Source organism: Elaeis guineensis, chromosome 13, assembly GCF_000442705.2.
Source record: "Elaeis guineensis isolate ETL-2024a chromosome 13, EG11, whole genome shotgun sequence".
Taxonomy (NCBI): Eukaryota; Viridiplantae; Streptophyta; class Magnoliopsida; order Arecales; family Arecaceae; genus Elaeis; species Elaeis guineensis.
In genome coordinates, this window is record NC_026005.2 from 73,090,762 (window position 1) to 73,115,033 (window position 24,272).

At 38.8% G+C, this 24,272-nt stretch overlaps 1 protein-coding gene across 1 annotated transcript; it reads right to left on the reverse strand.

Annotated features, from left to right (window-relative positions):
• Positions 1–403: 403 nt before the first annotated feature.
• LOC140853396 (flavonol 4'-sulfotransferase-like) lies at positions 404–1,671 on the reverse strand. Its single transcript, XM_073248021.1, has one exon. The coding sequence runs from the start codon at positions 1,570–1,572 to the stop codon at positions 520–522; it is 1,053 nt and encodes a 350-aa protein (XP_073104122.1). The 5' UTR covers positions 1,573–1,671; the 3' UTR covers positions 404–519.
• Positions 1,672–24,272: the final 22,601 nt, after the last annotated feature.

Genomic DNA, 24,272 nt, shown 5'->3' on the forward strand with positions numbered 1-24,272 from the left:
AAGTTTTTTTTTTCTTTACTCCCTTTGATTTATATGTCACATAAAATTATTAACTATTTTGCATCTAATATGGTTAGTTAAGTTCAATATATTTTTGCTAACGTTTCTAATCTTTTTTTCTTTGATCCCTCCAAAAAAAAAAAAATTGTCTAGCTCCACCCTGTCCCTCTGACTATGTAAATTCTGTAATCTTCTAATAAATTTGGGTTTTTTTTTTCTTTTTTTTTTTTTATATAAAGTGGCTGCCCTGATATATATATATATATATATATATAAAGCCGCTACCCTGAGACTCTAACCCATGCCATTGCATATATCAGCCAAAAATAATTTTTACTGTCACACAAAGCAATGACCGCTTGATAGCGGATCATAATATTAAGTTTAATGCAAGGAGTAGCAATACACAAAGATGAAGCCAGAAATTAATTAACCCAAAAACTACAAGACGAAGTGATTATTGAGGGAACATACTTCCAACCAAGATTGGAAGATTGGAGAATCACATCAAAATGCAAATCACATTCCATCAGCTTCCATGCCTGCACTAATCCCGAAGGTGAGCCCAGATCGCTCTAGCTTCTGTGAGGTTACTGCGTCCATCCTCCCAGCCATCACCTCGCTCATATGGTTCCTCCAATCCCCTGCCACTCCCTTCCTATAGAATGACGTAGTTTGCAGCGGCATGACCGTGTTGAGCTTGCGCATCATCCTCCCGGCCAGTTTGCTCAGACTATCGAAGCTACAAAGCCTTATAATCTCCTCGACCACCCCTTCCTTCTCTTCCTCCGGGGAGAAAGGGCACCCCACGAAATCCGCCAGCTTCTTCGCAGTCCCCACCGGCTCCTCCAGCATCTCCTCGTACTTGAGGAACAGCACCTTCTCAGGTCTCCTCAAGCTCTCCTCCCAGTACTCGCGAACGTGCTCCCATATAGATCCGTAGGGGCTGATGCCATGGCAGTACAAGTCGAAAGCTCTTTCGAATGGAATCGGCTCCACGGAGTCGGGCCTCATCTTGTCGTTGAAGTGCCACCGGGAGATGAACACGTCCTTGGGCTCCCGGCAAACGTAGAGGAACCGGCCGCCGGATCCTTTCATGGAATCCGGCAGCAGAGAGTATGCGAGGTGGCTGCCGAGGATCCTAGGCGAAGGCATGGCCTCTAATTTGGACGCCGTGCCGTTGGAGAAGACCCTCGGGATGAAGAGCACGCACTCGTGGGGGTTGGAGCGGAGGAGAGGGTGGTCGGCCATGGAGTAGTGGGTTCGGGTCATTATGGCAAAGGCCAGTGCTTTGAGCCAGGTGGTGCCGGACTTGGGGTAGCTCAGCACGAAGACGTCGTCGGGGCGAGCCTCGAAGTTTTGCTGCATGGCCATGACGCCTGGAAGAGAGTGCTCGGGGATCCAGAAGTCTTGGTATTTCCGGAGGCGGATGGGTATCCATTCTTGGTTTAGAGGCAGGGTTGAGATGAGACCATCGAACTGTTGTGGAGGTTTTGGAGCATCCTCTCGCTTTGCTTCCTCGGGCGCTGAGGCAAGTCCGCTATTGGGAATCACGGAAAAGGGTGCGGCCATCGCTAAGCTGGCGAGGCTTTGTGGTCCTGGAACGAACTCTACTCTTGGAGGTGCCGGGGGAAGCGAGTCTCCTTCTGGACTAATACGGCCATATATGGGTGGTGGTGAGCTTTTTTTTTTTTTTTCTTTTTCTTGGTAAAAGTGTTGAGCTACTTACCAATTAATAAATGATGATGCCAGGTACGTTGGAGTCTTAAAAAGAATTAAAGACATCGCTTTGGACAACGTATGACGCCACTCTCATGGTCCCGTCGACTGGAAGGACTGTATTAGGTCAGTCAGCTAATTTAGAGGATCCAATTAGAAATTTCTGAGTGGACGAGCGTGGATCGTATGATGCACATCTCACGTACATACGGTGCCGGGTGCGCACTACAGGGGATCCTGCCGGTCAAAGGACATCGCTTTGGACAAATGGCTCTATTCTCAAGACCGTGTTAACCGGAAGGACGCTATCAGGTCGCACAACTTCAAGGACCTGTCTGATATCATTGTGGTTTTTAATTTTTTTAATAAATAATAAATATATTTGATTGGGAACAATATTTTTTTAATTAATATAGTATTAAAAAAAATACGTTCATACTTTTTTTAATATTAAAAAATATTTTTTTATATTTAAAATTGAAGGACATCACTATAAAAATGTCTCCCAACCCGATCAATACATGCGTGCACCGTCTCTGCTCCCATGTCGACATCACTGAGGGCCTCCACCACATCATCATCGTTTACTGTCCTGAGTGCCACGGATATCTCCACCTTCCACGCACCTGGATCCCTACCGACCCTGAGTCCATGAAGCTCCTCATCTTCAGACTCCACCGTCTCACCAAGCCCCTCACTCAAACTTCTCGTTTGGACCGATCCTCACTTCAAGCGCCTCTACCTCAAACCCCGCATCCACAGTGAGGTCTTTCACGGCACCATCCTCGAGCAGTCCCATCTCATCGACCTCATCGTCCACCACCAACTCTGCCCTCCTGCTCCCACGCCCATCCCGACACCGATCAGTGGCTCACCATCGTTCAGCCCTGCCAGTACATCACCCACCGCCGTATCTTCTTCTTCCTCCAGCAGCTCATTCTCCACTATGGCGCCACCGCCCACGCTCTTCATATCGCCAAGAACGACCATGGCCTCGACTTCTTCTTCGACAGCTGCTTCCGTACTGTCAAGTTCGTCGATTTCATCTCCGACATCGTCTCCATCTGCTCTCGCTATGACAAGCAGATCGAGCGCCTGGGTGGACGAAGAAATGGAGAGGAGAGGGGGAGTAGGAGGGCGGATTTTGTCATATTTTGGAGGGAGGAGATGGTAAGAAAAAAATTTTTAAAACATATTTTAAAAATATAATACAAAAAAATAGAAACAGTTTTTGATTTTTTAAAAATAAAAATTAAAAACAGAAATTGATACCAAATGTTGTGTAATTTAGAGGATTCAATTAAAAAGTTTTGAAGCCAATGGGCTTTGTCCAAAATTCGGACAAAATTATGAACATCAAACTATAATTTTTTTTAAAATACATCATGGTAATAATTTTTTGATAGAAATCATTAATTCATTCAACTTCAATGTTGTAGAAGAGGAGTGGATAGGAGGACCTGCAAAAATACTATTATTTATAATAGAAGATATTGCTACAAGTCTCTGGACTGACATTGATCACCCAATGATGTGGAGCTTGTATCTGATTGGAGAGGCACTTCTAATTAGTAAAACCTATAATAGAAGTTCATATCATCGGAGGTGCTCCTATAGGAGACCCTTCGATACTTAAGTTTGTTGGAGCTTAAGAACATGGAAGAAAGAAGAGCGAAAATTGAGAGAGAATGTGGATACTCTTCTTTGTAGGTGTGTTTACTTGCTTATCTTAAAATCCCCTAACTATGTCTTTATATAGAGACGAAGCTGTAGGTTGTTATGCCTAAATCCGATAGGCTGTTGGGCTCTAATATTGTAGGTTATTAGATCTTAATCAGATAGACCCTACAAATTATGGCTGTTGGGCCCTACAAATTATGGTTGTTAGTCATAGGCACCGATTATCCACATTTCAAAAATCATTCGCAGATTTCGATGATCTAGCACCGCCATTGAGATGGTTGGTGGCTTGAGGTCGGTAAGGCACTGGGATGCACCTTCGGCTTGGATCTGAGGTCGGTTGAATGCATAAAAGCTTATGATCCTCAGAGTGGTATTATCTGATGTTTGGGTCAGCTTATGATGAGCTAGAATCAATATATATCGGATCAGCATTCAGTTGGTGATGGGGTTGGCTGTCTCCTATGATCAGACTAAGACGTGGTTTTGATTATCTCAGTCTTAAGCAGAAGTGCTCTAGTTGGCGAAACTAAGGTCGACTTCGGATTCATGTTGGAACTTGTGCCATCATTTCTGTGTTGAATATTTTGAGCTCCGGCTCTCAAGGTGATGTTTCGACTAAAACACTATAATTATGGCAGCATGAGAATTGAGGCAGCTTGCTGGGATCATTTAAAATTTTTTATTCCGAGGATCCTTTGATTGCTATCGTGCAGTATTCGGGATGACACATAGCAGGATGCATGTTTTCTATAATAACTATAGATTACTGTGCTGATCAGGGGCTGACACATATCAACATCTCAGACAGGTGCATCAAACTATCGGGTTGATCGAGGCTGTTGGTGTGCCTATAAATACCGGCCTTTTTTCTTGCTTGCTTTTCACCTTTGCCTGTTCCTTCTCTTGGTATTCTACTTTCATAGTTGTTGGAAGGTCCCTCCATTGCCATCTACTACTTTCAAAGCCTTCGATGATCATCTGACTGTCTGGTGAGTCTTGCTCACCTGCTTCTTTCTTCCCTATATTTGTTCAATCTTTTCTTGTAGCTATTAGGGCCTCCAACCTCAAGCTCTCCATCCACTACTTTTCCCATCTTTGGCCCTTCATTTTTATTTGCAATTTTCTCCTATTTTTGTCTCTTCTTCAATCAAAATGGAAGCCGATGGTAAAGGGACCTAGGATGAAAATCTTCGGGCTGATTGGGGCTCTCTCTCGATCCCTCCTTGGGTTGGGTCTAGGGTGGAACCTTGGACCACTGTCATCTCGGATCTCTTAGCTCACTCTAAACCATCTAGTTTAGATTCCCTTGAGCACGAGCTGGGAGCGGAGAGATCTACTCTTATTGAGTCCGACCTACATGGAATCCTGGCTTAGTATCCATTTTTTGATTGGTTTTGGTTAGAACTACGTAGTCAGACAAGCTGGGTGATTGATGCTCTCGAGGAGCGACTCATGATTTACGAGGAGTTTCTCTGAGTCAGATGTTGATTTTCTTTTCATCCTTTCATTTCCAATCTTCTTGTCTTTTATCAGCTCATCCCTGTCCAGATCAGTCCGAATGGTGTTCAGATAATTATCACTTTTATTGTTCTTTGTGTTCAAATTGAGATCGAGTTGAGGTGCTCGTTGTTTTGATCATTCTTCATCTTAAAGAGGCAACCCCAAAGTAAAGGTTGGTGGTAGTTCACCCCCAGTGGGGGCTACCACTTCATTATGGGATTGCTTTCCTCCGTTCATGGTTGAAAAAGTTATTTCTTTTCATCTCTTTCAATCTTCCGTGCAGCTTCAATTGGATCTAGAGGCACCCACGAACCTCTCGAAATAAGCATGCCAAGCTGCTCCCTGAGGATAAGAAGCATCTCCACAAATTATGGTATATGGAGATTCCTCTATTCAAGGAGCTCCTATCTAAGCAAGCCATGTATGATGCCAATATTAGCTTGATCAGTCCTTGAGGTATGGTCGACCTCCCAACTTGAGCTTTTTTCTTCAATTTTGCTTTCATATCCGATTGAGTACTAACTTCTTATTTACTGTTGCAATGATGAGGCCAACCATAGAGTTGTTACAATCCACTTTAAAGAATAGGTCGGGCTCTTCTGTTGGTAAGGCATCAATGTCAAAGAAGAAAAAATAGGTGGTTGCTCCTCCACTCGAGCGGATGCCAACTCTTGGATCCTCTAGCAATGAGCCATTGGAGGTCGACGACAAACCAAAGGTGGTTCCCATAGCACTGCTAAGATCAGCTCCACCGGCATCCATGAAAATAGGTCAAGCTTGAAGTCAGGAACACACTGTGGCCCTTCTCCACTTTGGGCATTGACTCTAGCATCGAGGGCTACACCACCTCTGTTCGCCTTGAGCTTGTCTGCAGTGGGGGTCGGGGCCAGACCCTTCTCGTTCAGGATCGAGGAGGAGCTCCTTATCCTGATGAAGATAGTCCAGACATCTGGCTCCAAATTTATGGATGCTCAGCTCGCCTGAGAGCTAATACAGATAATTCTCCTATAAGTGGATTGGTCAATAAGGAAGACCCATCGTGTAGAGGAGATTGTGAGCTTGGTCATCTTCAGACTCCTTGGGGTGAGTTTTCTTTTTTTCTTCTTTCTTTTCCTCTTTTTTTTTCAGTTCGACCTTTTTCAATCTCCATGACTCTGACATTTGACCTTTTTCTTTCTGTAGCTTCATCATGACTTCGCTGTGCTCAACAAAGGGATTTTGAACTTTCATGATCAAAGATAGGAGCTAGAGGGTGAGGTCTGAGCTACTGAAGGCCAAGCCCTAGATGTCGAGGTGAAAGCTTCTCAGGCATTATCTGAGCTTTAGGAGGCTCGTGATGAGATGGGGATCCTCGAGGAGAAGGTCGTCTATAAAAAGATGGCAGCTGATGTCCAACGAGAGAAGGTCATCGAGCTGGAGAGGAAGCTGGTAGTGACCATAGTAGCTCAGAGGGTGGCCAAGGTGGAGCTCGCGGTGAGCAAGAAGAAGGCAGTCAAGGAGAAATCATCGACTGTTACTGAGGTGAATCTCCAGGTCGTGGTGGAGTACAAGGCCTTGGAGAAGGAGATCGCAGAGGTCTGCACATCCACCTTCACCATGGGCTTCAATTTCTACAAGGCTTAGGTGGTCCGACTATTCCTCAAAGTCAATGTAGGTCATCTAAATCTCATGGAGAGCAAAGATGAGGTTGAGAAAAATGATGTGAAAGATAGCACCACTCCCTCGATGGCACCCTAGGCGAATGAGGTAGAGGATGGTAGGATAAATGTTGCTCCTACCTCGACAACATAGTTGGAGATGAATCTAGAAGATGAAGCTAAGATCGATGGAGCAAACATCGATTCAGTTTCAGATGCCATGCCAGCCATTGAGCCCATTGCCTCATTGATGTTCCTATAGATCATCAGCTATGAACCCTAATGCCGATCTAGTGTAGTGGCAGAAGATATGGCATCGACCACCCTTGCACATGTAGAATTATAGTTTCATAGATAGCAAAACTTTGGATAGAGATAGGGCTAGATTTATTAGATGTATATCCTAGAAGTCAATATTAACTGACGTATATCGTATTTCTAGGATATGATTTGTACTTAATGGGTAGTTTTAATTTCACTCAAGTTGTATGTGTCTATGAATCATCCAAAAGATTAACAAGATGATGATATATATTCTCAAGAAGTTGAGAATTTGAGATATATGTTATTGATGGTAAATTTCTAAATTACTCCTAGTCGTAGGATCATCATGAGGATAGTGATCGATCTAGATAGATTGATGCATGGATTACTTCTTTCGGATAGATGAGTCTCGAGTCTCCAGTGTAAAGATACTGGAACGAGAGTGTAGGTAGTTGTTAGAGCACAACTAGCACTGAATGTGACCAACACGAGAAGTCACGTGGAAGTCTGCTCACTCATTAGTGACTTTCTCGATACTGCAGTAGTGTGACTGATCCTTTGACCTATGGTACCATGAATACTTACAGTGAGGCCGCTAGAGTTTGACTACACATAAACATGGCCTCAATAAGTCTTTATAGTGGATGTTGATGATAGTTGATCCATTGTAGGAGCAGGATATGTATTTAGATGGAATCTATTGATCTTAACGAAAAGTAGTCCTATGTGATTTATGAGATTGAATTCAAAAATCTTTGACCAAGGCAGTGTGATTGATGGAAAAGAGTTTCTATGAATATTCATAGTATGAACTCGAGTCGAATAAATTTTATGTATAACTGATGATGAGATTTGACGAGTTATCCATGACCTCCATCTAGTCGGAACTCATAATAAAGAAACTATATTATACGTTAACTGCACCTAGAGATTTATTACTTTTATTTTACTAGGTTGTCACTACATACTGCTAGGTGTTACTTGTGGATTGTGGGGCTCATGAGCATCATCTTGATAATCGATGATCTTTGATGGATAAAGTTGAAATGGTTCTAACTCATTGAAAGGAGTTTCGATGATATTATGATAGGGATTACAATATACATCACTACCAGACAGAATAGAACCTATGGGATCACATACAAAAAAAAAATTTTAACTGATCAAATGGTTGATTTGTAATTATAAATCGTAATAGGATTTAATTATTAATATGATTGATAATTATCCAATGCAAAAGTTGTAATTGTAAAACTTACTAAGTATTAGTAAGTTGTAGGAGAATTTAATTTATCAATTAGATTAAAATAGGACTCAATTTGATTGAGCTATGAGGTTCAAATTAGATTTAATTAAATTTGATTCTATTTAATTTGATTTGAATTTGATTGGATGAAGTCCTATTAGATAACAGACTTGATTGGATCAAGCCCTATTGATTATGAGATGACCTTATATCCAAGATATCAATCTCTAGTTTGATGGAGTTTATTCTAACTAGCTTTTTAATTGGATAAGGGCCTAATTGGATTTTTAATTAGGCTAGGACCTAATTAGTTATTTGGTTATAATCAATTCTTAAATTAGTTAGGATTTCGATCAAGAATTAGTTAGGGATTGAGTAAGAGTCAAGATTTTTTAGTTTAACTAGGAATTCTCATTCTCTTGGACTCTTACCCCATAAAATCCTCCATGCCACATCCTTGTTCGAGACCACCCCAAACTCCACGCTATCCCTTCTTCGCGTGAACTCTTTCATGCAAAAATAAAAGGGGACATCCATCTTTCTTACATGATAAAAATAATTAAAAGAAGCTACACTCTACTTTTCTTCCTACATGCCTAAATTTTAGATGGGGCATCCAACTCTTGGACACCCCCCAAACTCTTCTTCATGCCCTATTTAATAGTACCCCCCAAACTCTTCTTCAAGCCCTATTTAATGCCGCCTTTAGGAGGCTTTTTTGGTAGGTGAAAAAGAGAGGTTTTGTTGCTGGTTGGCTGCTATTTTGATGCAAAATATTAGAGCTCCTAGCGTGAAGAAAAAGGGAGGAAGAAGGTCTTCCTTATGGGCTAAAAAAGAGAGGAATTGTTCCTCTTTGTAGGCATGAAAAAGGTGAGGAAGAAAGTCTTCATCATGGGCTGAAGAAAAGAAAGAAGGGTCTTCCTTTTGTGTATAGAATAAAGAGAGAAAAGATTCTTCTTTGGAGAGAAAATTTTTCTCATGCGTAGAAGAAAAGAGAAGAAAGGATTCTTCTCCAGATCTCTAGAGTAGAGATCATGTGCGTGGTTTCAAAAAGAAAAAGGGGATGGTCTCCTTGATCTTTATCTTTCTTCTCTTTATCCTCCTATTCTTCTTTTTCTCTAAGAGTGTCTTGAGAAAAAAAAGAATTCTTATCAACTGTCAAGATGCGATCTCTGCAAGAGAGCTAGCACTCTGGTGAGATCAAAGGCTTTTGATCAGATCATGGCCTTATGTGAATATTGTAGAGGTCGGATGCTTGTACAGCTTCAAAAGAACTTGAAAGATATCCAAGATCATCACTTCACAGGTAAAGATCGACTCATGGTGAAGATTCAGATTTGAAGAAAGAAAAAGCGAAATAGATACGCGATCTGATTGCATGTTTATTTTCAGATTAAAAATCAGATCATGTTATTTCTGCATATGAACTAAATCCTTAGATATTTATATATGATGTATACATGTTTATATTAAAAATATTTTAATTGATTATTTTATTATATTTTAATTTTTAAAAAAAATTAAAATCTACATGAACGAGCACCTTAGAAATTTCAACAGTGATATCAGAGCCACATGTTCATATGTATGAAAATAACATGCATGATTTAAAAAAAAAAAATTAAAAATCTAATTTTCAATCCATACATGAGATGTATACCTATTTAATTTAGATCCAAAAAGGGTTTCAAGATCTGATTTTGATTCATATATACGATATATGAAAGCATGCTTAGGTTTAAAATTAATTTTCATTATCTAAATTTATTCATTTATGTGATATGTGATTGTATATTTGGATCTGAAATTAGTTTGTATGATCTAAATTTATTCATATATATGATATATGATTGCATGCATGATCTGAAAATTATTTTGAGATCCAAAATTTATTTTTTATGTAAGAAATTTAGATTTAAAAGTTTAAATTTATGATCTAAAATTTGTGTTTATGCATGAGGGATTGATCATGGGTAGATCAAATTAGATCATGTAATTGAATTACACCTAAAATTTTTGATTAGATTATAATGGGTCTAAATCAATTTAGCGGTTGATCATATCGAGTCAAGTATTGATTAGGATTAGGTCAATTAAGCTTAAGATCATACAATTGTTATTGATCTAATCGATTGATACTCATATGTAGAATCGATTAATTTTAAGGACCTAATTCAGCTCGATGGCTTGAGTCTGATTCACTTCAGCTAACTTATTTGGACCAATTGATCAATTGGTATCTAAGATAAGTAATTAAAAAATATTTATTTAATTAATTTCATTCATTGATCTAACTAATTTATTGGTGTCTAAAAAAAGCAACGGGGGACCCCTATCGATCTCCACTTTTCTGGCTAATTTGAAAGATTGAATCTTGAATATGGTTGCTTGGCGGTTTGGTTTAGCCCATGCCAATGAGATTAGTTATTTGATGACTGATTAGATAAGACTTAAATTTTTCCAAGAATGTTAGGTACAAAGGTCATCCACCGTCGTAGATGTGCGGCGTGCTATTGGTGTTGATTATTCGCAGCTGGTCACAGTGGTTCAATTACATCAAAAATATGCAACCACTCTATTAGCAAAAAATTACTCCAAGACAAGGATAGGGTTGGGCTCAATATCTGTCAGGTGAGGAATCCAATGATGGCTTTACATCTACTTATGAATGATGGGTCAGGCTTAATTAAGGAGTGTGGTCAATATCTGTCAGGTGAGTCCACGTAACTTAAAAACTAATTCACTACAATATGCTTAGAGAAGCACATCTAGGTAAGGAGTTGTACATGCATTGATGTGCGTGTTATCAATTCTGTCAGATGAGATGCACGGCATCAGTGAGACCGCAGCACCTACTAGAAATCTATTTATTGCGTTAAGATTTTCGTTTCTCCATCCAGAGAGTGTGAGGGATCTGATAAAATAGTGAGTCTATTTGTTTCTTAGAGTTTCTAGAATAAATTATAAAATAAATATAAATATTTAATTAAAATCTTTATTCTCTATGGTTTACTCTATCAGCTTCCAATCCTCTAGCTCGAATCTTAGATATCAACCATTTAACCGAAACCAATTACATAACTTGGCTCTAAAATCTAAGAATCATTCTTAATTTTGAAAATTAAGCCATATTCTTGATTAGGTTATCTCTATGTTATCAGCCCGCCTAATCGATAGTCAACGAGCTAAACTTGAGTGGATGGATAATGATAATAAAGATAGGTGCTATAAATTGAAGTCCATACATGATGAACTCCAATGCATGCATAAAAACATGTCCACTACCAACGATATGCTGATTCATCTATAAAAGTTATGAGATGATCAGAATCGCACAGCTTATAAAATGCATGATAGACAGTCAGTCCATGATCACTGTTTGATAGTGATCAAGGACATTAAAGAGCTTGAGAAGCTTGATATGACCATGCATAAAAAATTACTAGTAGATTTGATCATACAATCTCTTCCTATTTTGTATGGGCAATTTATGATAAACTATCATATAAATAATCTTGATAGCACCTTATCTGGATTAATCAAAATATTGGTAACTAAGAAACCTTGAAAAGTTTAGAGGTACATACTTGGAGAGCCTAAAAAAAAAGATACATCTTAAAAAGGCATGTCAAAATTGCTCAAAACTGATCTTATAATTTTTTTCTTCTCTTAGTTGAGTATTAGACTCTTGTGCCTATTTATGCACTTTAGTACAAGGTCTAAGGAAATGCAAAGGATTAAGGAAAGATAAAGTAACCTTTCGAGTCGGTAATAAGGCAAAAGTTGCTGCTGTAGCTATGAGCACATAACCACTGTGATTATCGTTTGAATTTAGTTCTTAGAGATATTTTCTATCATTTGCATGGTGATATATCTGTGAACATATTTGAGTAAACAGTGAGTACCATTAGATCTGAAAGATCTATAATTAAGATAAGTCTGAAGTATATGTGGTACTTTAGGCTAGATCATATAGGAGAAGAAATGATTTACAGACTGAAAAAATATAAGCTCTTGGACTCATTGATTGTTAAGTCATATCTAGTCTGTGTATCATTTTTTTGAAAAAAATGATCAAGCTACTCTTGTAGGACAAGAGAAAAGGATCACTGAGATACTTATCCTGGTACACATTTGATGTACTTGGTCTATTTGATGAGCCAAACAAAAAAGGTTATCTCTACTTTACTATCTTTATCGATGATCAGTTATGATATGGGTATGTGTATAAGATACAAATCTGATACCTTTAAAAAGTTCAAAGAGTTCAAATGTGAAGTAGAAAAGTAAACTGAAAAATTTTAAAGGTACATCAATCAGATCGAGGAGGCAATGTCAAAATAAAAAATTTCTCGATTATCTCAAGAAAAATGGTATAGTTTCAATACAAACCCCTCTTAGTAAACCTCAGCTTAACATGATATCTAAGAGGAGGAATAGGACTGTATGAGATATGATCCGATCTATGATGAACTTCACTGATTATCTTTATTTCTTTAGAAACATACTTTAAATTTACTTATTGAATAAGGTATCCTCTAAATCCATTCCTACCACACCATATGGGATATGGTATGGTAAAAAATCGAGTTTTGATCATCTCAAGATTTGAAGATGTCTAGCCCATGTCAAGGATAGTAGACGGACAAGTTAGAGATTAGGTTTATCAGAAATCGTTTCATAGAGTATCCTAAAAGGTTTGAGATACTATTTTTTTTTAGAGGATCGTAATATGATTATAACCTATCATGCTATCAAAAAATAGTTTATCCTAGATAAAGATAGTGGGAGGGTAAGCTCAAAGAAAGTCTCTAACAGCAATGAGTCATAAGACCTATAGAGGCTATTCATAATGAGCCAGAACATGAAGTACCTCCACCTCGTAGATTTAGTAGGATCTCCCATCCTTATGAAAGGTATTTGGTATGCTTATAGAGGATGTAGAAAAAATATTTCTCATGGAAAATAAAAATATAGAGATGATTCCAAAATCTACAACGAGGTGATGTTGGTCATCGATCCCGATAAATGGAAGTATAAATAGCCTTCCTGAATGAATATCTTGGAAAGATATTTATATGGAACGGATTATGGATTGCACTTTTAGTGATGGAGATCACAAATTACTGAGGTCCATATATGGACTTAAGCAAACATCTCATATTTGGAATACTCATTTCAATAGTGTGATCAAATTATTTGATCAAGAATGAAGAGTCATGTGTTTACATAAAGGTCAATGAAAGTGCTGTTACATTTCTCGTATTATACGTGGATAACATCCTCTTGATTGGGAGTGTCCCATGCTGATATTAGTTAAAAATGTAGTTATATATAGAATTCTCTATGAAAGACGTAGAACAAGTATCGCATATTCTTAAAATATAAAAATTTATAGAGATAGATCTAAAAAGATGCTTGAGTTTTTATAAGAAAAGTATATTGAAAGGATGCTGAAAGGATTCAACATAGAAACTTCTGAGAGGGATCTCCTACCCTCTTGAGCATAGGAGTATGCTATGTCATGTACTCGACTTGATATAGTCATTACTGTAAGTGTCACGAGCAGATATCAGTCAAATCTAGACTAAGAGTACTGAATTGCTGTGAAAATATTTTTAAGTACTTGAGAAGCACTTATTCTTGATCTTTGACGAAGGATCAAAGTTAAGAGTGAGAGAATACACGAATGCTGATGATAGAATGTCTATATCAGAGTGTATTCTTGGATCGGTATGTTGGAAGGATTTCAAGCAACCGTTCAATAGAAGCTGAATATGCTATAGATGTGTAGGATATATTCTGGATCTTATGTTAGTTGTGAAACTCGATGTCATGCCATCAGATGCCATAACACTATACCACAAAGATAATGGTCTATAGCCTTTGCTAAGGAGCCTAGGTTTCATCAGAAGTTCAAGCATATAGAGCAGCGATATATGTGACTATCTCAAGTAGAAATACATAGAGATACAAAAAATAGATTCCACATGAGATGTGGTAGGCCCACTGGTTAAGTCACTTAGTTAGCTAAAGATCGAAGCCTATCTTGAGAAAATAGGGCTTAGGTATATCATAAATTGACTTTAGTGCAAGTGAGAGATTGTTAGATATATGTCCTAAAAGTCAACCTTGGCTGATACATATCATATTTTTAGGATATGATTTATACTTAATAGATAGTTTTAATTCTCTTCATGTTGTATGTGTCCATAAATCATCCAAAAAATTAACAAGATGATGACACATATTCTTAAGGAGTTGAAAATTTGAGACATGTGTCATTGATGATTAATTTCTAAATTATTCTTAGTCGTAGGATCATTATGGGGATGGTGATTAATCCAGATAAACTGATGTATGGTTCACTTCCTTTGGATAGATGAGTCTCGAGTCTGTAGTGTAGAGACACTGAAGTAAGAATGTAGGTAGTTGTTAAAGAACAACTAGCACTGAGCATGACCAACATGAGAAGTCATATGGATGTCTGTTCACTCGTTAGTGACTTTCTCGATGCTGCAGTAGTATGACTGATCTTTTGATCAGTGGTGCCACGACTGCTCACAGTGAGGCTGCTAGAGTTTGACTACATATAAATATGATCTTAATGAGTCCTCATAGTGGATGTTAGCGACAGTTGATCTACTATAAAAGTAGGATGTGCATCTAGATGGAATTATTAATCTTAGCAAAATAGAATAGTCCTATATGATTTATGAGATTGAGTTCAGAAGTTCTTAGCCAAGATAATGTGATTGATGAAAAAAAATTTCATGGATATTCACAGTATGAACTTGAGTCAAATAAATCTTACATATGACTGACGATAAAATTTGACAAGTTATTTATGACCTCCATCTAGTTGGAACTCACGATAGAGAGACTGTATCGCATGTTAACTGCATCTAAAGATTCATTACTTTTATTTTTCTGGATTGCCACTATATAGTGCTAGATGTCATTAGTAGATTGTGGGGCTCATGAGCATCATCTTGATGATTGATGATCCTTGATAGGTAGAGATGGAATGGTTTTCATCCATTAAAAATAGTTTCAATGATATTATGATAGGAATCATAATATACCTCGCTATCAGATAGAATAGAATCTATGGGGTCACATAAAAAATAGACTTTTGACTGATCATATGATTAATTTATGATTATGAATCATAATTAGATTTAATTATCAATATGATTGATAATTAATCCAATGCAAAAGTTATAATTGTAAACCTTACTAGTTTGATAGGGTTTAACCTAATTAATTTTTTAATTAGATTACGGCCTAATTGGATTCCTAATTAGGTTAGGACCTGTTGGGTATAAAATACCCCCCGGCCGAAGTTCGTATTAGGAGTGACCCTCCCGGGACTCTACCAACATCCGACCTTGGGCGACATCTTTCCAAACCTCTCCGGCGGTCGAGCTTCCGCAATGTTCCTAAGTTCTATCGACGGATAAACTCCCACAGCTTCTTCCACAAGTGTCGATCGAATTCTCCCAATGGACGAACTCCTGCCGCATCTCCCGGACTTCTCCAGCGATAAGCTTCTTCGGTCGTCTATTAGGCTGCTCCAAGTGCTCTCTGGATTCTACTATCGGCCGACCTCCTACAAGGGTCAACCGTTCTTCGGACCTCTTCTAGATCTTTTCCAACAGGATTCGATCGACTCCAATCCAAATTTCTTTCGGAACTTCGTCAGTTCGTCAGTGGCCGAACTTTTCCAACAGCAGATCTCCATGACGAACGGACTCCATCCAAGTTTCTATGACGGTCGATCGCCTTCTGGATTTCATCCGAGCTCCTACGGGAGCCGGACTTCTTCTCCGAACTCCTACTGCAGGTAGACTTCGTCCGAGCTCCTACGGGAGTTAGACTTCAGCCCTGAGCTCCTATTGCAGGTAGACCTCATCCAAATTCTTACAAAGGTCGGACTCCTAGCCCCCACCGCAAGCGATCTACTCCAAGCTTCTACTACAAGCGATCTACTCCAAGCTACCACTACAAGCGGTCTACTTCGAATTTCTACAACGAGCGGTCCACGTCGGATTTCTACTGTAAGCCTCCACCTGAGCTTCTATTGTGAACGAATTTCTTCCGAACTTCTATTGCAGGCAGGCTTCGACCGAGCTTCCTCAACAAATGATCCTCATCCAGACTTCTATAGGAACCAGGCTCCGATCGAACTTCTATAGCGGACAGATTCCGGATGAACTCCTATGACACACGGGCTCCAGCAGCCGAACCCCTCCAACGGGTGAACCTCTCCAGCGCCATCCGACATCCACTACCGGTCGACCTTCTGTCGGATTCTGTATGAAACTGAACTTCATCCACAGAAAGCCCCTGATCGAGCTTCTACAGCAGATGACCTTCGCCTGCAGTACTAGCGCCCAAGGCATCCAACGGTAGAAGGCTCGCCAGCAACATCTGAGCTCCTTTTAGACAGAGAGCTATCCCTCTCCACCAGACACCCCAACCGAGCTTCGACCGATAGGCCTGGACTCCCTGACAGGCCACAGTAATGGCCACGACTCTGCCCCACTTCCTGTAACGGATCCCATGCGGCTCCATCATGCTCTGGCAAGTCACGACAACGGACATCACTCCACTCTCCACAACAGGCTCCACGTGGCAGGCCACGGCGATGACCATGACTCTACTCCACTACTCTCCATAACAAACTCCTCATGGCCCCAAACGGCCCGCTACCAGGCGGTTGCAGACGTCGCTGTCAATCTGTTACGCCCTCCGCCTATAAAAAGGGGACCCCTAGATACGTTATTCTCAAAGCTCTAATCTCTATCTCAAAATTCTGCTAAAATTTTCGTTCGAGCACTTCATTCTTGTTGAGGTAGAAAACTTACTTGAGCATCGGAGGGTCTTGTCGGAGCACCCCCAACTCCAGTTTAGACTTTTTTTGCAGGTCCCGACGGCGACCGCGACTCCCTCAACTCCAGCTTCTCCGATGCCGGTAGATTTTTGCACCAACAGGACTGGCGCTAGAAAAAGGGCACTGAGTCTTCGCAGTACCCTTGTTCTTAAAGGAGCGCTCAACGGGACCACCTCCGGTCATCTTCTCTGACATCTCCTCCTCTGGTTGCCTGCCTGATCTCCACCTGATGCCTCCCCGAAGGGCATCCACCAGGCGGTTGATGTGCAAATCTTAAAATTTGTAAATAAAACTGCAAGCGCACGGTGTGCAGAGTAGCATGACCAGCGAGTACGGATCGATCCCACAGAGACTTGGTTTTAAAAATAATTTTCAAATCTATGCTCAAGAGAGCTTTAACAAAAATCGAAAGTCGAAAGTTGTTTGCTAAAGACAATAAGACTAAGGATCTAGGATTTTTGAATCCACTAGATCTAGATTAGGGAATTCTACCTAGAATTTTTCTTATTGATCCTAACGACTACTCCTCTTGTCTTTCCCAAGCATAGATTATGAAGGGACTAAGGCCCAACGATAACCCATCAAGATTCTTTACAGGGGAGTAGTAACTAGGATCCCTTAGGGTTTTCTCCTCCTATGCACTGAATCAAGCATGAACTATGAAGGGACTCTGACCCAACTGTAGTTCATCAAAAATTCTTGACAAAAGAGGAAGAAAAAGAAACCCTAAGAAAAAGAAAGAACCCTATGTAAAATCCCTACTCATGATCTAGCTTCATCGCAAACCCTAGAAGGGATGCTTAGCTAGACATGATCAAATCTACTTGCAAAATTTAAATGCAGAAAAATAAACTACCCTAATTTTATAAATTAAACTATCCTAATTGCATAAATTTAAACTGCATAATTTAAACTAACCTAATTGCATAAAATTAAATTGCATAAATTAAACTATCCTAATTGCAAGAAAAATAAATTGCATAATGTAAAGAGATGAAATTGCATAAAAATAAGATTTTATATATAAAAAAATTTATTACAAAAATCTCAAAGCTCGAGGCTTGAGAAGAGAGCTAAAAACCCCACTATCTAGGGTTACAAGCTTGATCAGAAGGAAGAATACATAAAACAAGGGCCTTTGGGGGCTTTTTATAGGCATTTGGGGGTTATAAGGTTTTCAAAACTTTAGATGTGGAACTAAAAGATTTTAGGGGATTTATGGTGCGCCGATGGGTCCATGATCCATGCGCCTGTTGCTGTGGACCAGACGGCTAACCAGATCACCAAATCAGTTGATTTTTGATCAATTTTGATCTGATTTGACTCGAGTTTGACCCAATTGAGTCTTCTTTCTTCATTCTTCAATTTCTGGATCAATTTAACTCCGTTTTGCATAAAATTTATGCCGTTGGAATCCTCTTTCCTTGTTCTTTCTATTGATGATCTCTTCTTCTGCAAAATATAATAACAAGTATCAATTTCTTAATAAAGTTAGATAATTTAGATATTAATTGATACTTTTTATGTCAATTTGTGACATAAATCACACCCCCCAACTTAATCATTGCTAGTCCCTTAGCAATGTACCAAAATAAGATCATATTCTAAAAAGATCCTTCCTTTGCAAATTAATTTAAGATCGAAATTTAAGAAGTTTTCTAGTCTTACTAAGTAATGAGCTTCGAATTAGAATCGGTAGTCAGTCTACTTAGAAGCTTTCTTAGAGTACACTTAAAGTTTTATAGCACTTGTGTGAGTGATAACTAACTTAGTATTTCAATATTAACTTGTACAGGCCAATTGTATCATTTTTCATAACTTAGTTTGATTAATTTTCTATACACCCCAGATTAAACAAAGAACTAAGGTAGCTTTCACATTATTTTTTTTTTTTTTTTTTTTTTTTGCTGAGCATCCTGGCCTTCCCACCATCGTTTGATGCGAATCTCAACACTTGACTTAGGTGAAGAGACCCGGTTACTAGGCTTAGGGCAATCCACATTTACTCTGTGTTTTGCATTTTATTTCAGGCAGGTAGCTCTTTCCTTAAATTCAAATTTCTTCAATTGGGGTGTAGAAAAAATTATCTAATTTAAATAATACTCAAATCCTTAATTGACCTTACAATTAACACCTACTTTACCTTGTTAGTGTGCTTGTGCAATTGGAAGTGCTAATAGTCTTTAAATGACCTAAGCCACCAAGAGTCTAACCAGCTAATCTTCTCCGTGACTCACTACATTAGCAAATACTTTCTAACTTACTCTTATTTCTTTTCTAGATTAATTTATTTCATTTTTTTTTTGCATAAAAATAAGATTTTATAAAAAAAAAATTAATATATTAAATGCAAGAATTAACTCATAGTGGAAGGAAAAGAAAATGATAACACCTGATTTTGTTCAAGCTCTCCCCCCAACTTGACCGACATTGTCCCCAATGGAGTTTATCTAATTTATTTGTCCTAAGCAAACTGAAAACAAAGAAAGCATTAGAAATTAAATAAGCTGGGTTGCCTCCCAGAAGTGCTAAGTTTTATGTCTTCAGGCAGACCAAACCTCGAAGCAACTTAATCAGAATAAGTTGGTTCATAAAGAACCATGGCATCTTCAACAGTCTTGACAGGTAATTCCAAGAATAGTTTTAATCACTGACCATTAACTTTAAAGATAACACCATTACTTGGGTTTTCAATCTTAACAGCTCTGTGTGAAAAAACTTCCTTTACTAAAAATGGTCCTGTCCATCTAGACCTAAGCTTTCCTGGAAACAGATGTAATCTAGAGTTATATAAGAGCACCTTTTGTCCGATATTGAAAGTTTTTCTTATAATTGATTGATCATGAAATACTTTGGTTCGTTCCTTGTATATCCTTGCATTTTCATAGGCTTCATTTCTAAGTTCTTCTAATTCATTCAATTGAAGCTTCCTATAATTTCCAGCGTCGTTCAAATTTATATTTAGTTGTTTGATGGCCCACATGGCTTTGTGTTCTATCTCAATAGGCAAGTGACATGGTTTACCAAACACAATCCTATAAGGAGACATTCCTAGATTGGTCTTGAAAGCGGTTCGGTATGCCCAAAGTGCATCAATCAATTTCAAAGACCAATCCTTTCTATTGGCACTAACAGTTTTTTCCAGGATCTGTTTGATTTGTCGGTTTGACACTTCAACTTGCCCACTAGTTTGAGGATGATATGGTGTGGTCAATTTGTGGGTGACATTATACTTTTTCATCAATGTTGCAAAAGGTCGGTTACAAAAATGGGTTCCCCGATCACTAATGATTGCCCTAGAAATACCGAAACGGGATAGAATATTTTCTTTAAGAAACTTAATGACCATTTTGCTATCGGGTGTTCTACATGCAATTGCTTCTACCCATTTTGAAACATAATCAACTGCTACTAGAATGTATTCATTTCCAAAGGAATTTGGAAATAGTCCCATGAAATCGATCCCCCAAACATCAAAAACTTCAACTACCAAGATTGGGTTGAGTGGCATCATGTGTCGCTTGGTGATTCGGCCCATTTTCTGACATTGAGCACAACTTTTACAATATTCATGAGCATCCTTAAATAAATTGGGCCAATAAAAACCACATTGGAGAACCTTAGCAGTAGTTTTCTTAGACGCGAAGTGACCCCCACATGCTTGATCATGATAAAAAGATAAAATATTCATGACTTCGTTATCTGGGATACACTTTCTAATAATTTGATCAGGACATTGTTTAAAAAGATAAGGATCATCCCAAATGAAATACTTCACTTGGGCAAAGAATTTATATTTATCCTGCTTAGTCCAATGAGAAGGTATCTTGTCTATGGCTAAATAATTTACAATATCAGCAAACCAAGGTTCAGTAGACACAGACATGAGTTGCTCATCTGGGAAAGATTCATTGATGGGTGGTTCACTAGATGGTGCAACTGGAATTCGGGACAAATGATCTGCTACAACGTTCTCAGTGCCTTTCTTGTCCCTAATTTCTAGGTCAAATTTTTGAAGGAGCAAAATCCATCTGATTAAGCGTGCCTTGGCATCCTTCTTTGCTAGGAGATGTCTAATGGCTGAGTGATCGGTGTAAACAATGGTGTGGGTCCCAACCAAATAAGATCTAAATTTTTTTAAAGCAAAGACAACGGCAAGGAACTCCTTCTCAGTTGTGGTGTAGTTAAGCTGCGCATCATTTAAGGTTTTACTTGCATAATATATCACTCTATGCAGCTTATTTATTCGTTGACCTAAGATTGTGCCCACAACATGATCGGACGCATCACACATTAATTCAAATGGTTCAGACCAGATGGGAGGATGAATGATTGGAGCTGATACAAGTGCATTTTTTAGAAATTCAAAGGATTCCAAGCACTCATGAGTAAATTCAAATTTGGTATCTTTTGCCAAAAGATTAGTCAGTGGACGTGCTACTTTGCTAAAGTTGGCAATAAACCTTCTATAGAATCCAGCATGACCTAAAAATGAACGTATTTCTTTCACAGATTTAGGTGGTGGAAGACTTGCAATTAGATCTATTTTGGCCTTGTCCACTTCAATCCCCTTTTTAGAAATGACATGGCCAAGAACTATTCCCTGTTTGACCATAAACTGACATTTTTTCCAGTTGAGAACTAAGTGCTTCTCCTTACATCGTTCTAGAACTAATTGCAGGTGATTCAGACACTCGGAGAAGGTTAGGCCAAAAACAGAAAAGTCATCCATAAAAATTTCTAGAAATCGTTCTATCATATCTGAAAACATGCTGATCATGCATCTTTGGAAGGTTGCCGGTGCATTACATAGTCCAAAGGGCATTCGTCTATAGGCAAAAGTACCAAATGGACAGGTGAATGTAGTCTTTTCTTGATCTTCAGCGGCTATGGGGATCTGGTTGTAACCGGAGTATCCATCAAGAAAACAGTAAAACTCTTGTCCAGCTAGTCTTTCCAACATTTGATCAATAAATGGCAAAGGAAAGTGATCTTTCCTTGTCGCAGCATTCAACTTTCTATAGTCTATACAGACCCTCCATCCCGTTTGGGTCCTAGTTGGGATAAGTTTGTTTGCATCATTTTGGACCACTGTTACCCCAGATTTCTTGGGTACTACTTGAACTAGGCTTACCCAAGAGCTATCAGAAATAGGATAAATTATTCCACTATCTAGGAGTTTCAGAATCTCCTTTTTAACTACATCCTTCATAACTGGATTAAGCCTTCTTTGGGCTTCTCTTGTTGGTTTAGCCTCTTCCTCTAAGTATATTCTATGTTGAACTATAGAAGGGCTTATTCCTTTGATATCTGCTATGGTCCAACCTATTGCCTCTTGATTTGCTTTTAGAACTGACAATAACTCCTCCTCTTGCTTGGGATCTAGGTTTGATGCAATAATTACAGGCAAAATTTTTTTGGATCCTAGATATGCATACTTGAGATGTTCTGGGAGGGGCTTCAGTTCTAAAATGGGTGCTTCCTCTATCGATGGTTTAGGTGATGAGTTCACCATCTCAATGATTGGTTCAGTAGGAAGTGTCGATTCCTGATTAATCTGATTTTCTTTAAGTATTTCATTGATATCCTCAGACTCATGGATTAACCAGGGGTTAGACTCTAGGTCGACTTCATCATCACTAATGTCAATGGATTCATAAATACCATCTTGGACTACATTGACATCAGCATGAGAAGAGGATTCCTGTTCTAAGTTAAAAATATTAAGCTCAATGGTCATATTTCCAAAGGATAACTTCATTAGACCATTTCGACAATTGATTTCAGCATTGGCCGTAGCTAAGAATGGTCTTCCTAAAATGACAGGTATATGTCCTTTAGGATTCGCAACTGGCTCAGTCTCTAAAACAATAAAATCTACAGGAAAAATAAAATTTTCAACCTTTATCAGAACATCCTCGACCATTCCCTTAGGGATCCTAAGAGATCTATCGGCTAACTGTAATGTGATCCCAGTAGGTTGAAGTTTTTCTAATCCTAGTTGTTCATACACCGAATATGGAAGAATATTCACACTAGCTCCTAGATCTAGCAAGACCTTTTTTATATTGGTTTCTCCAATAACACAAGAAATTGTTGGAGCTCCAGGGTCCTTATATTTAATTAGCACATGGCTAGATAGGTATGAACTGACACTTGCAGCCAAAAATATTTTTTTTGGTACATTAGTGGTCCTTTTCCTAGTGCAGAGATCTTTTAAAAATTTGGCATAAGTTGGAACCTGATGGATTATATCTAAAAGAGGAATATTAACTTGGACTTGTTTAAATACCTCTAAAATTTTATCTAAATGTTCAGATTTATTGGATTTCAGTCTGTTTGGAAAAGGAGCTCTAGGACTTTTAAGTACTGGACTAGGTGAATTTTCAGTTTCTGGTGCTTGAGGTTGAAAGGTAGTAGTTTTAGAAGGTGACTCGGCAGATGAGTCATCTATATCATCAAGTGCAACTACCTTATTGTCTATTTATTTTTCTGATCTTAAGGTATGAATGGCATTTACACCATTACTTGGTTTCCTTGTTGGGGTCGTGGACCATTTTGGTTCCTAGGATTTGGCTCAGGTTGGCTAGGTAACCTACCATGTTCTCGTTCACTAATGGTCGAAGCCAGCTGACTTACTTGCATTTCCAGATGGGCTATAGCTTAGGTGTTATTATTTATGAGTTGACCCGTGGTTTGCATAAAGCTAGTATGTGTCTTCATCATGGCTTCTAGGCTTTTCTCTAAAGAGGTAATTTTTTTGTCATTATCATGGAAGCCTGGCGGGTTGTTTATTACTGGGTTGGACCTTAGATTTTGTTGATTGAAATTTGGATTGCCTACATTAGGATTCTGGGACCATGAGAAATTCGGGTGATTCCTCCAACCTGGGTTATATGTGGGTGCATAAGGATTGTTCAATGGTCCTTGATAGGTGGCATTCACCTGTGCACACTCATTCGAGTAGGAACATTCTTCTAAGACATGGTCTGGTGCATTGCACCCTTTACACATGGGTGCAGATATTTGATTTACATTGGCTGGTCTCTGTAATTCTAAGGCTTCCAATCTACGTGTTAAGGTTGCAATCTTGGCCTCTGATGCTAGGGTTGGTTGAATTTGATGCATTCCTCCTCTTGAAGGTGTAGCTTTATCAGGTTCCCTAGTTGTTTCCCACTGTAAATTTTTCTCGACTAGGTCTTCTAAGAATTGCCAAGCTTCAGTAGTTTCTTTGTCCATAAATTGGCCTTGGCACATGGACTCTAGCATGGTTCTTGAGTTTGAATCTAATCCCTCATAGATGATCTGGCATAGTCTCCAAGTTTCT

Excerpts from the sequence above, each read along its gene's own strand:
- LOC140853396 (XM_073248021.1), bottom strand. The coding sequence starts at position 1,572 with ATGGCCGCACCCTTTTCCGTGATTCCCAATAGCGGACTTGCCTCAGCG.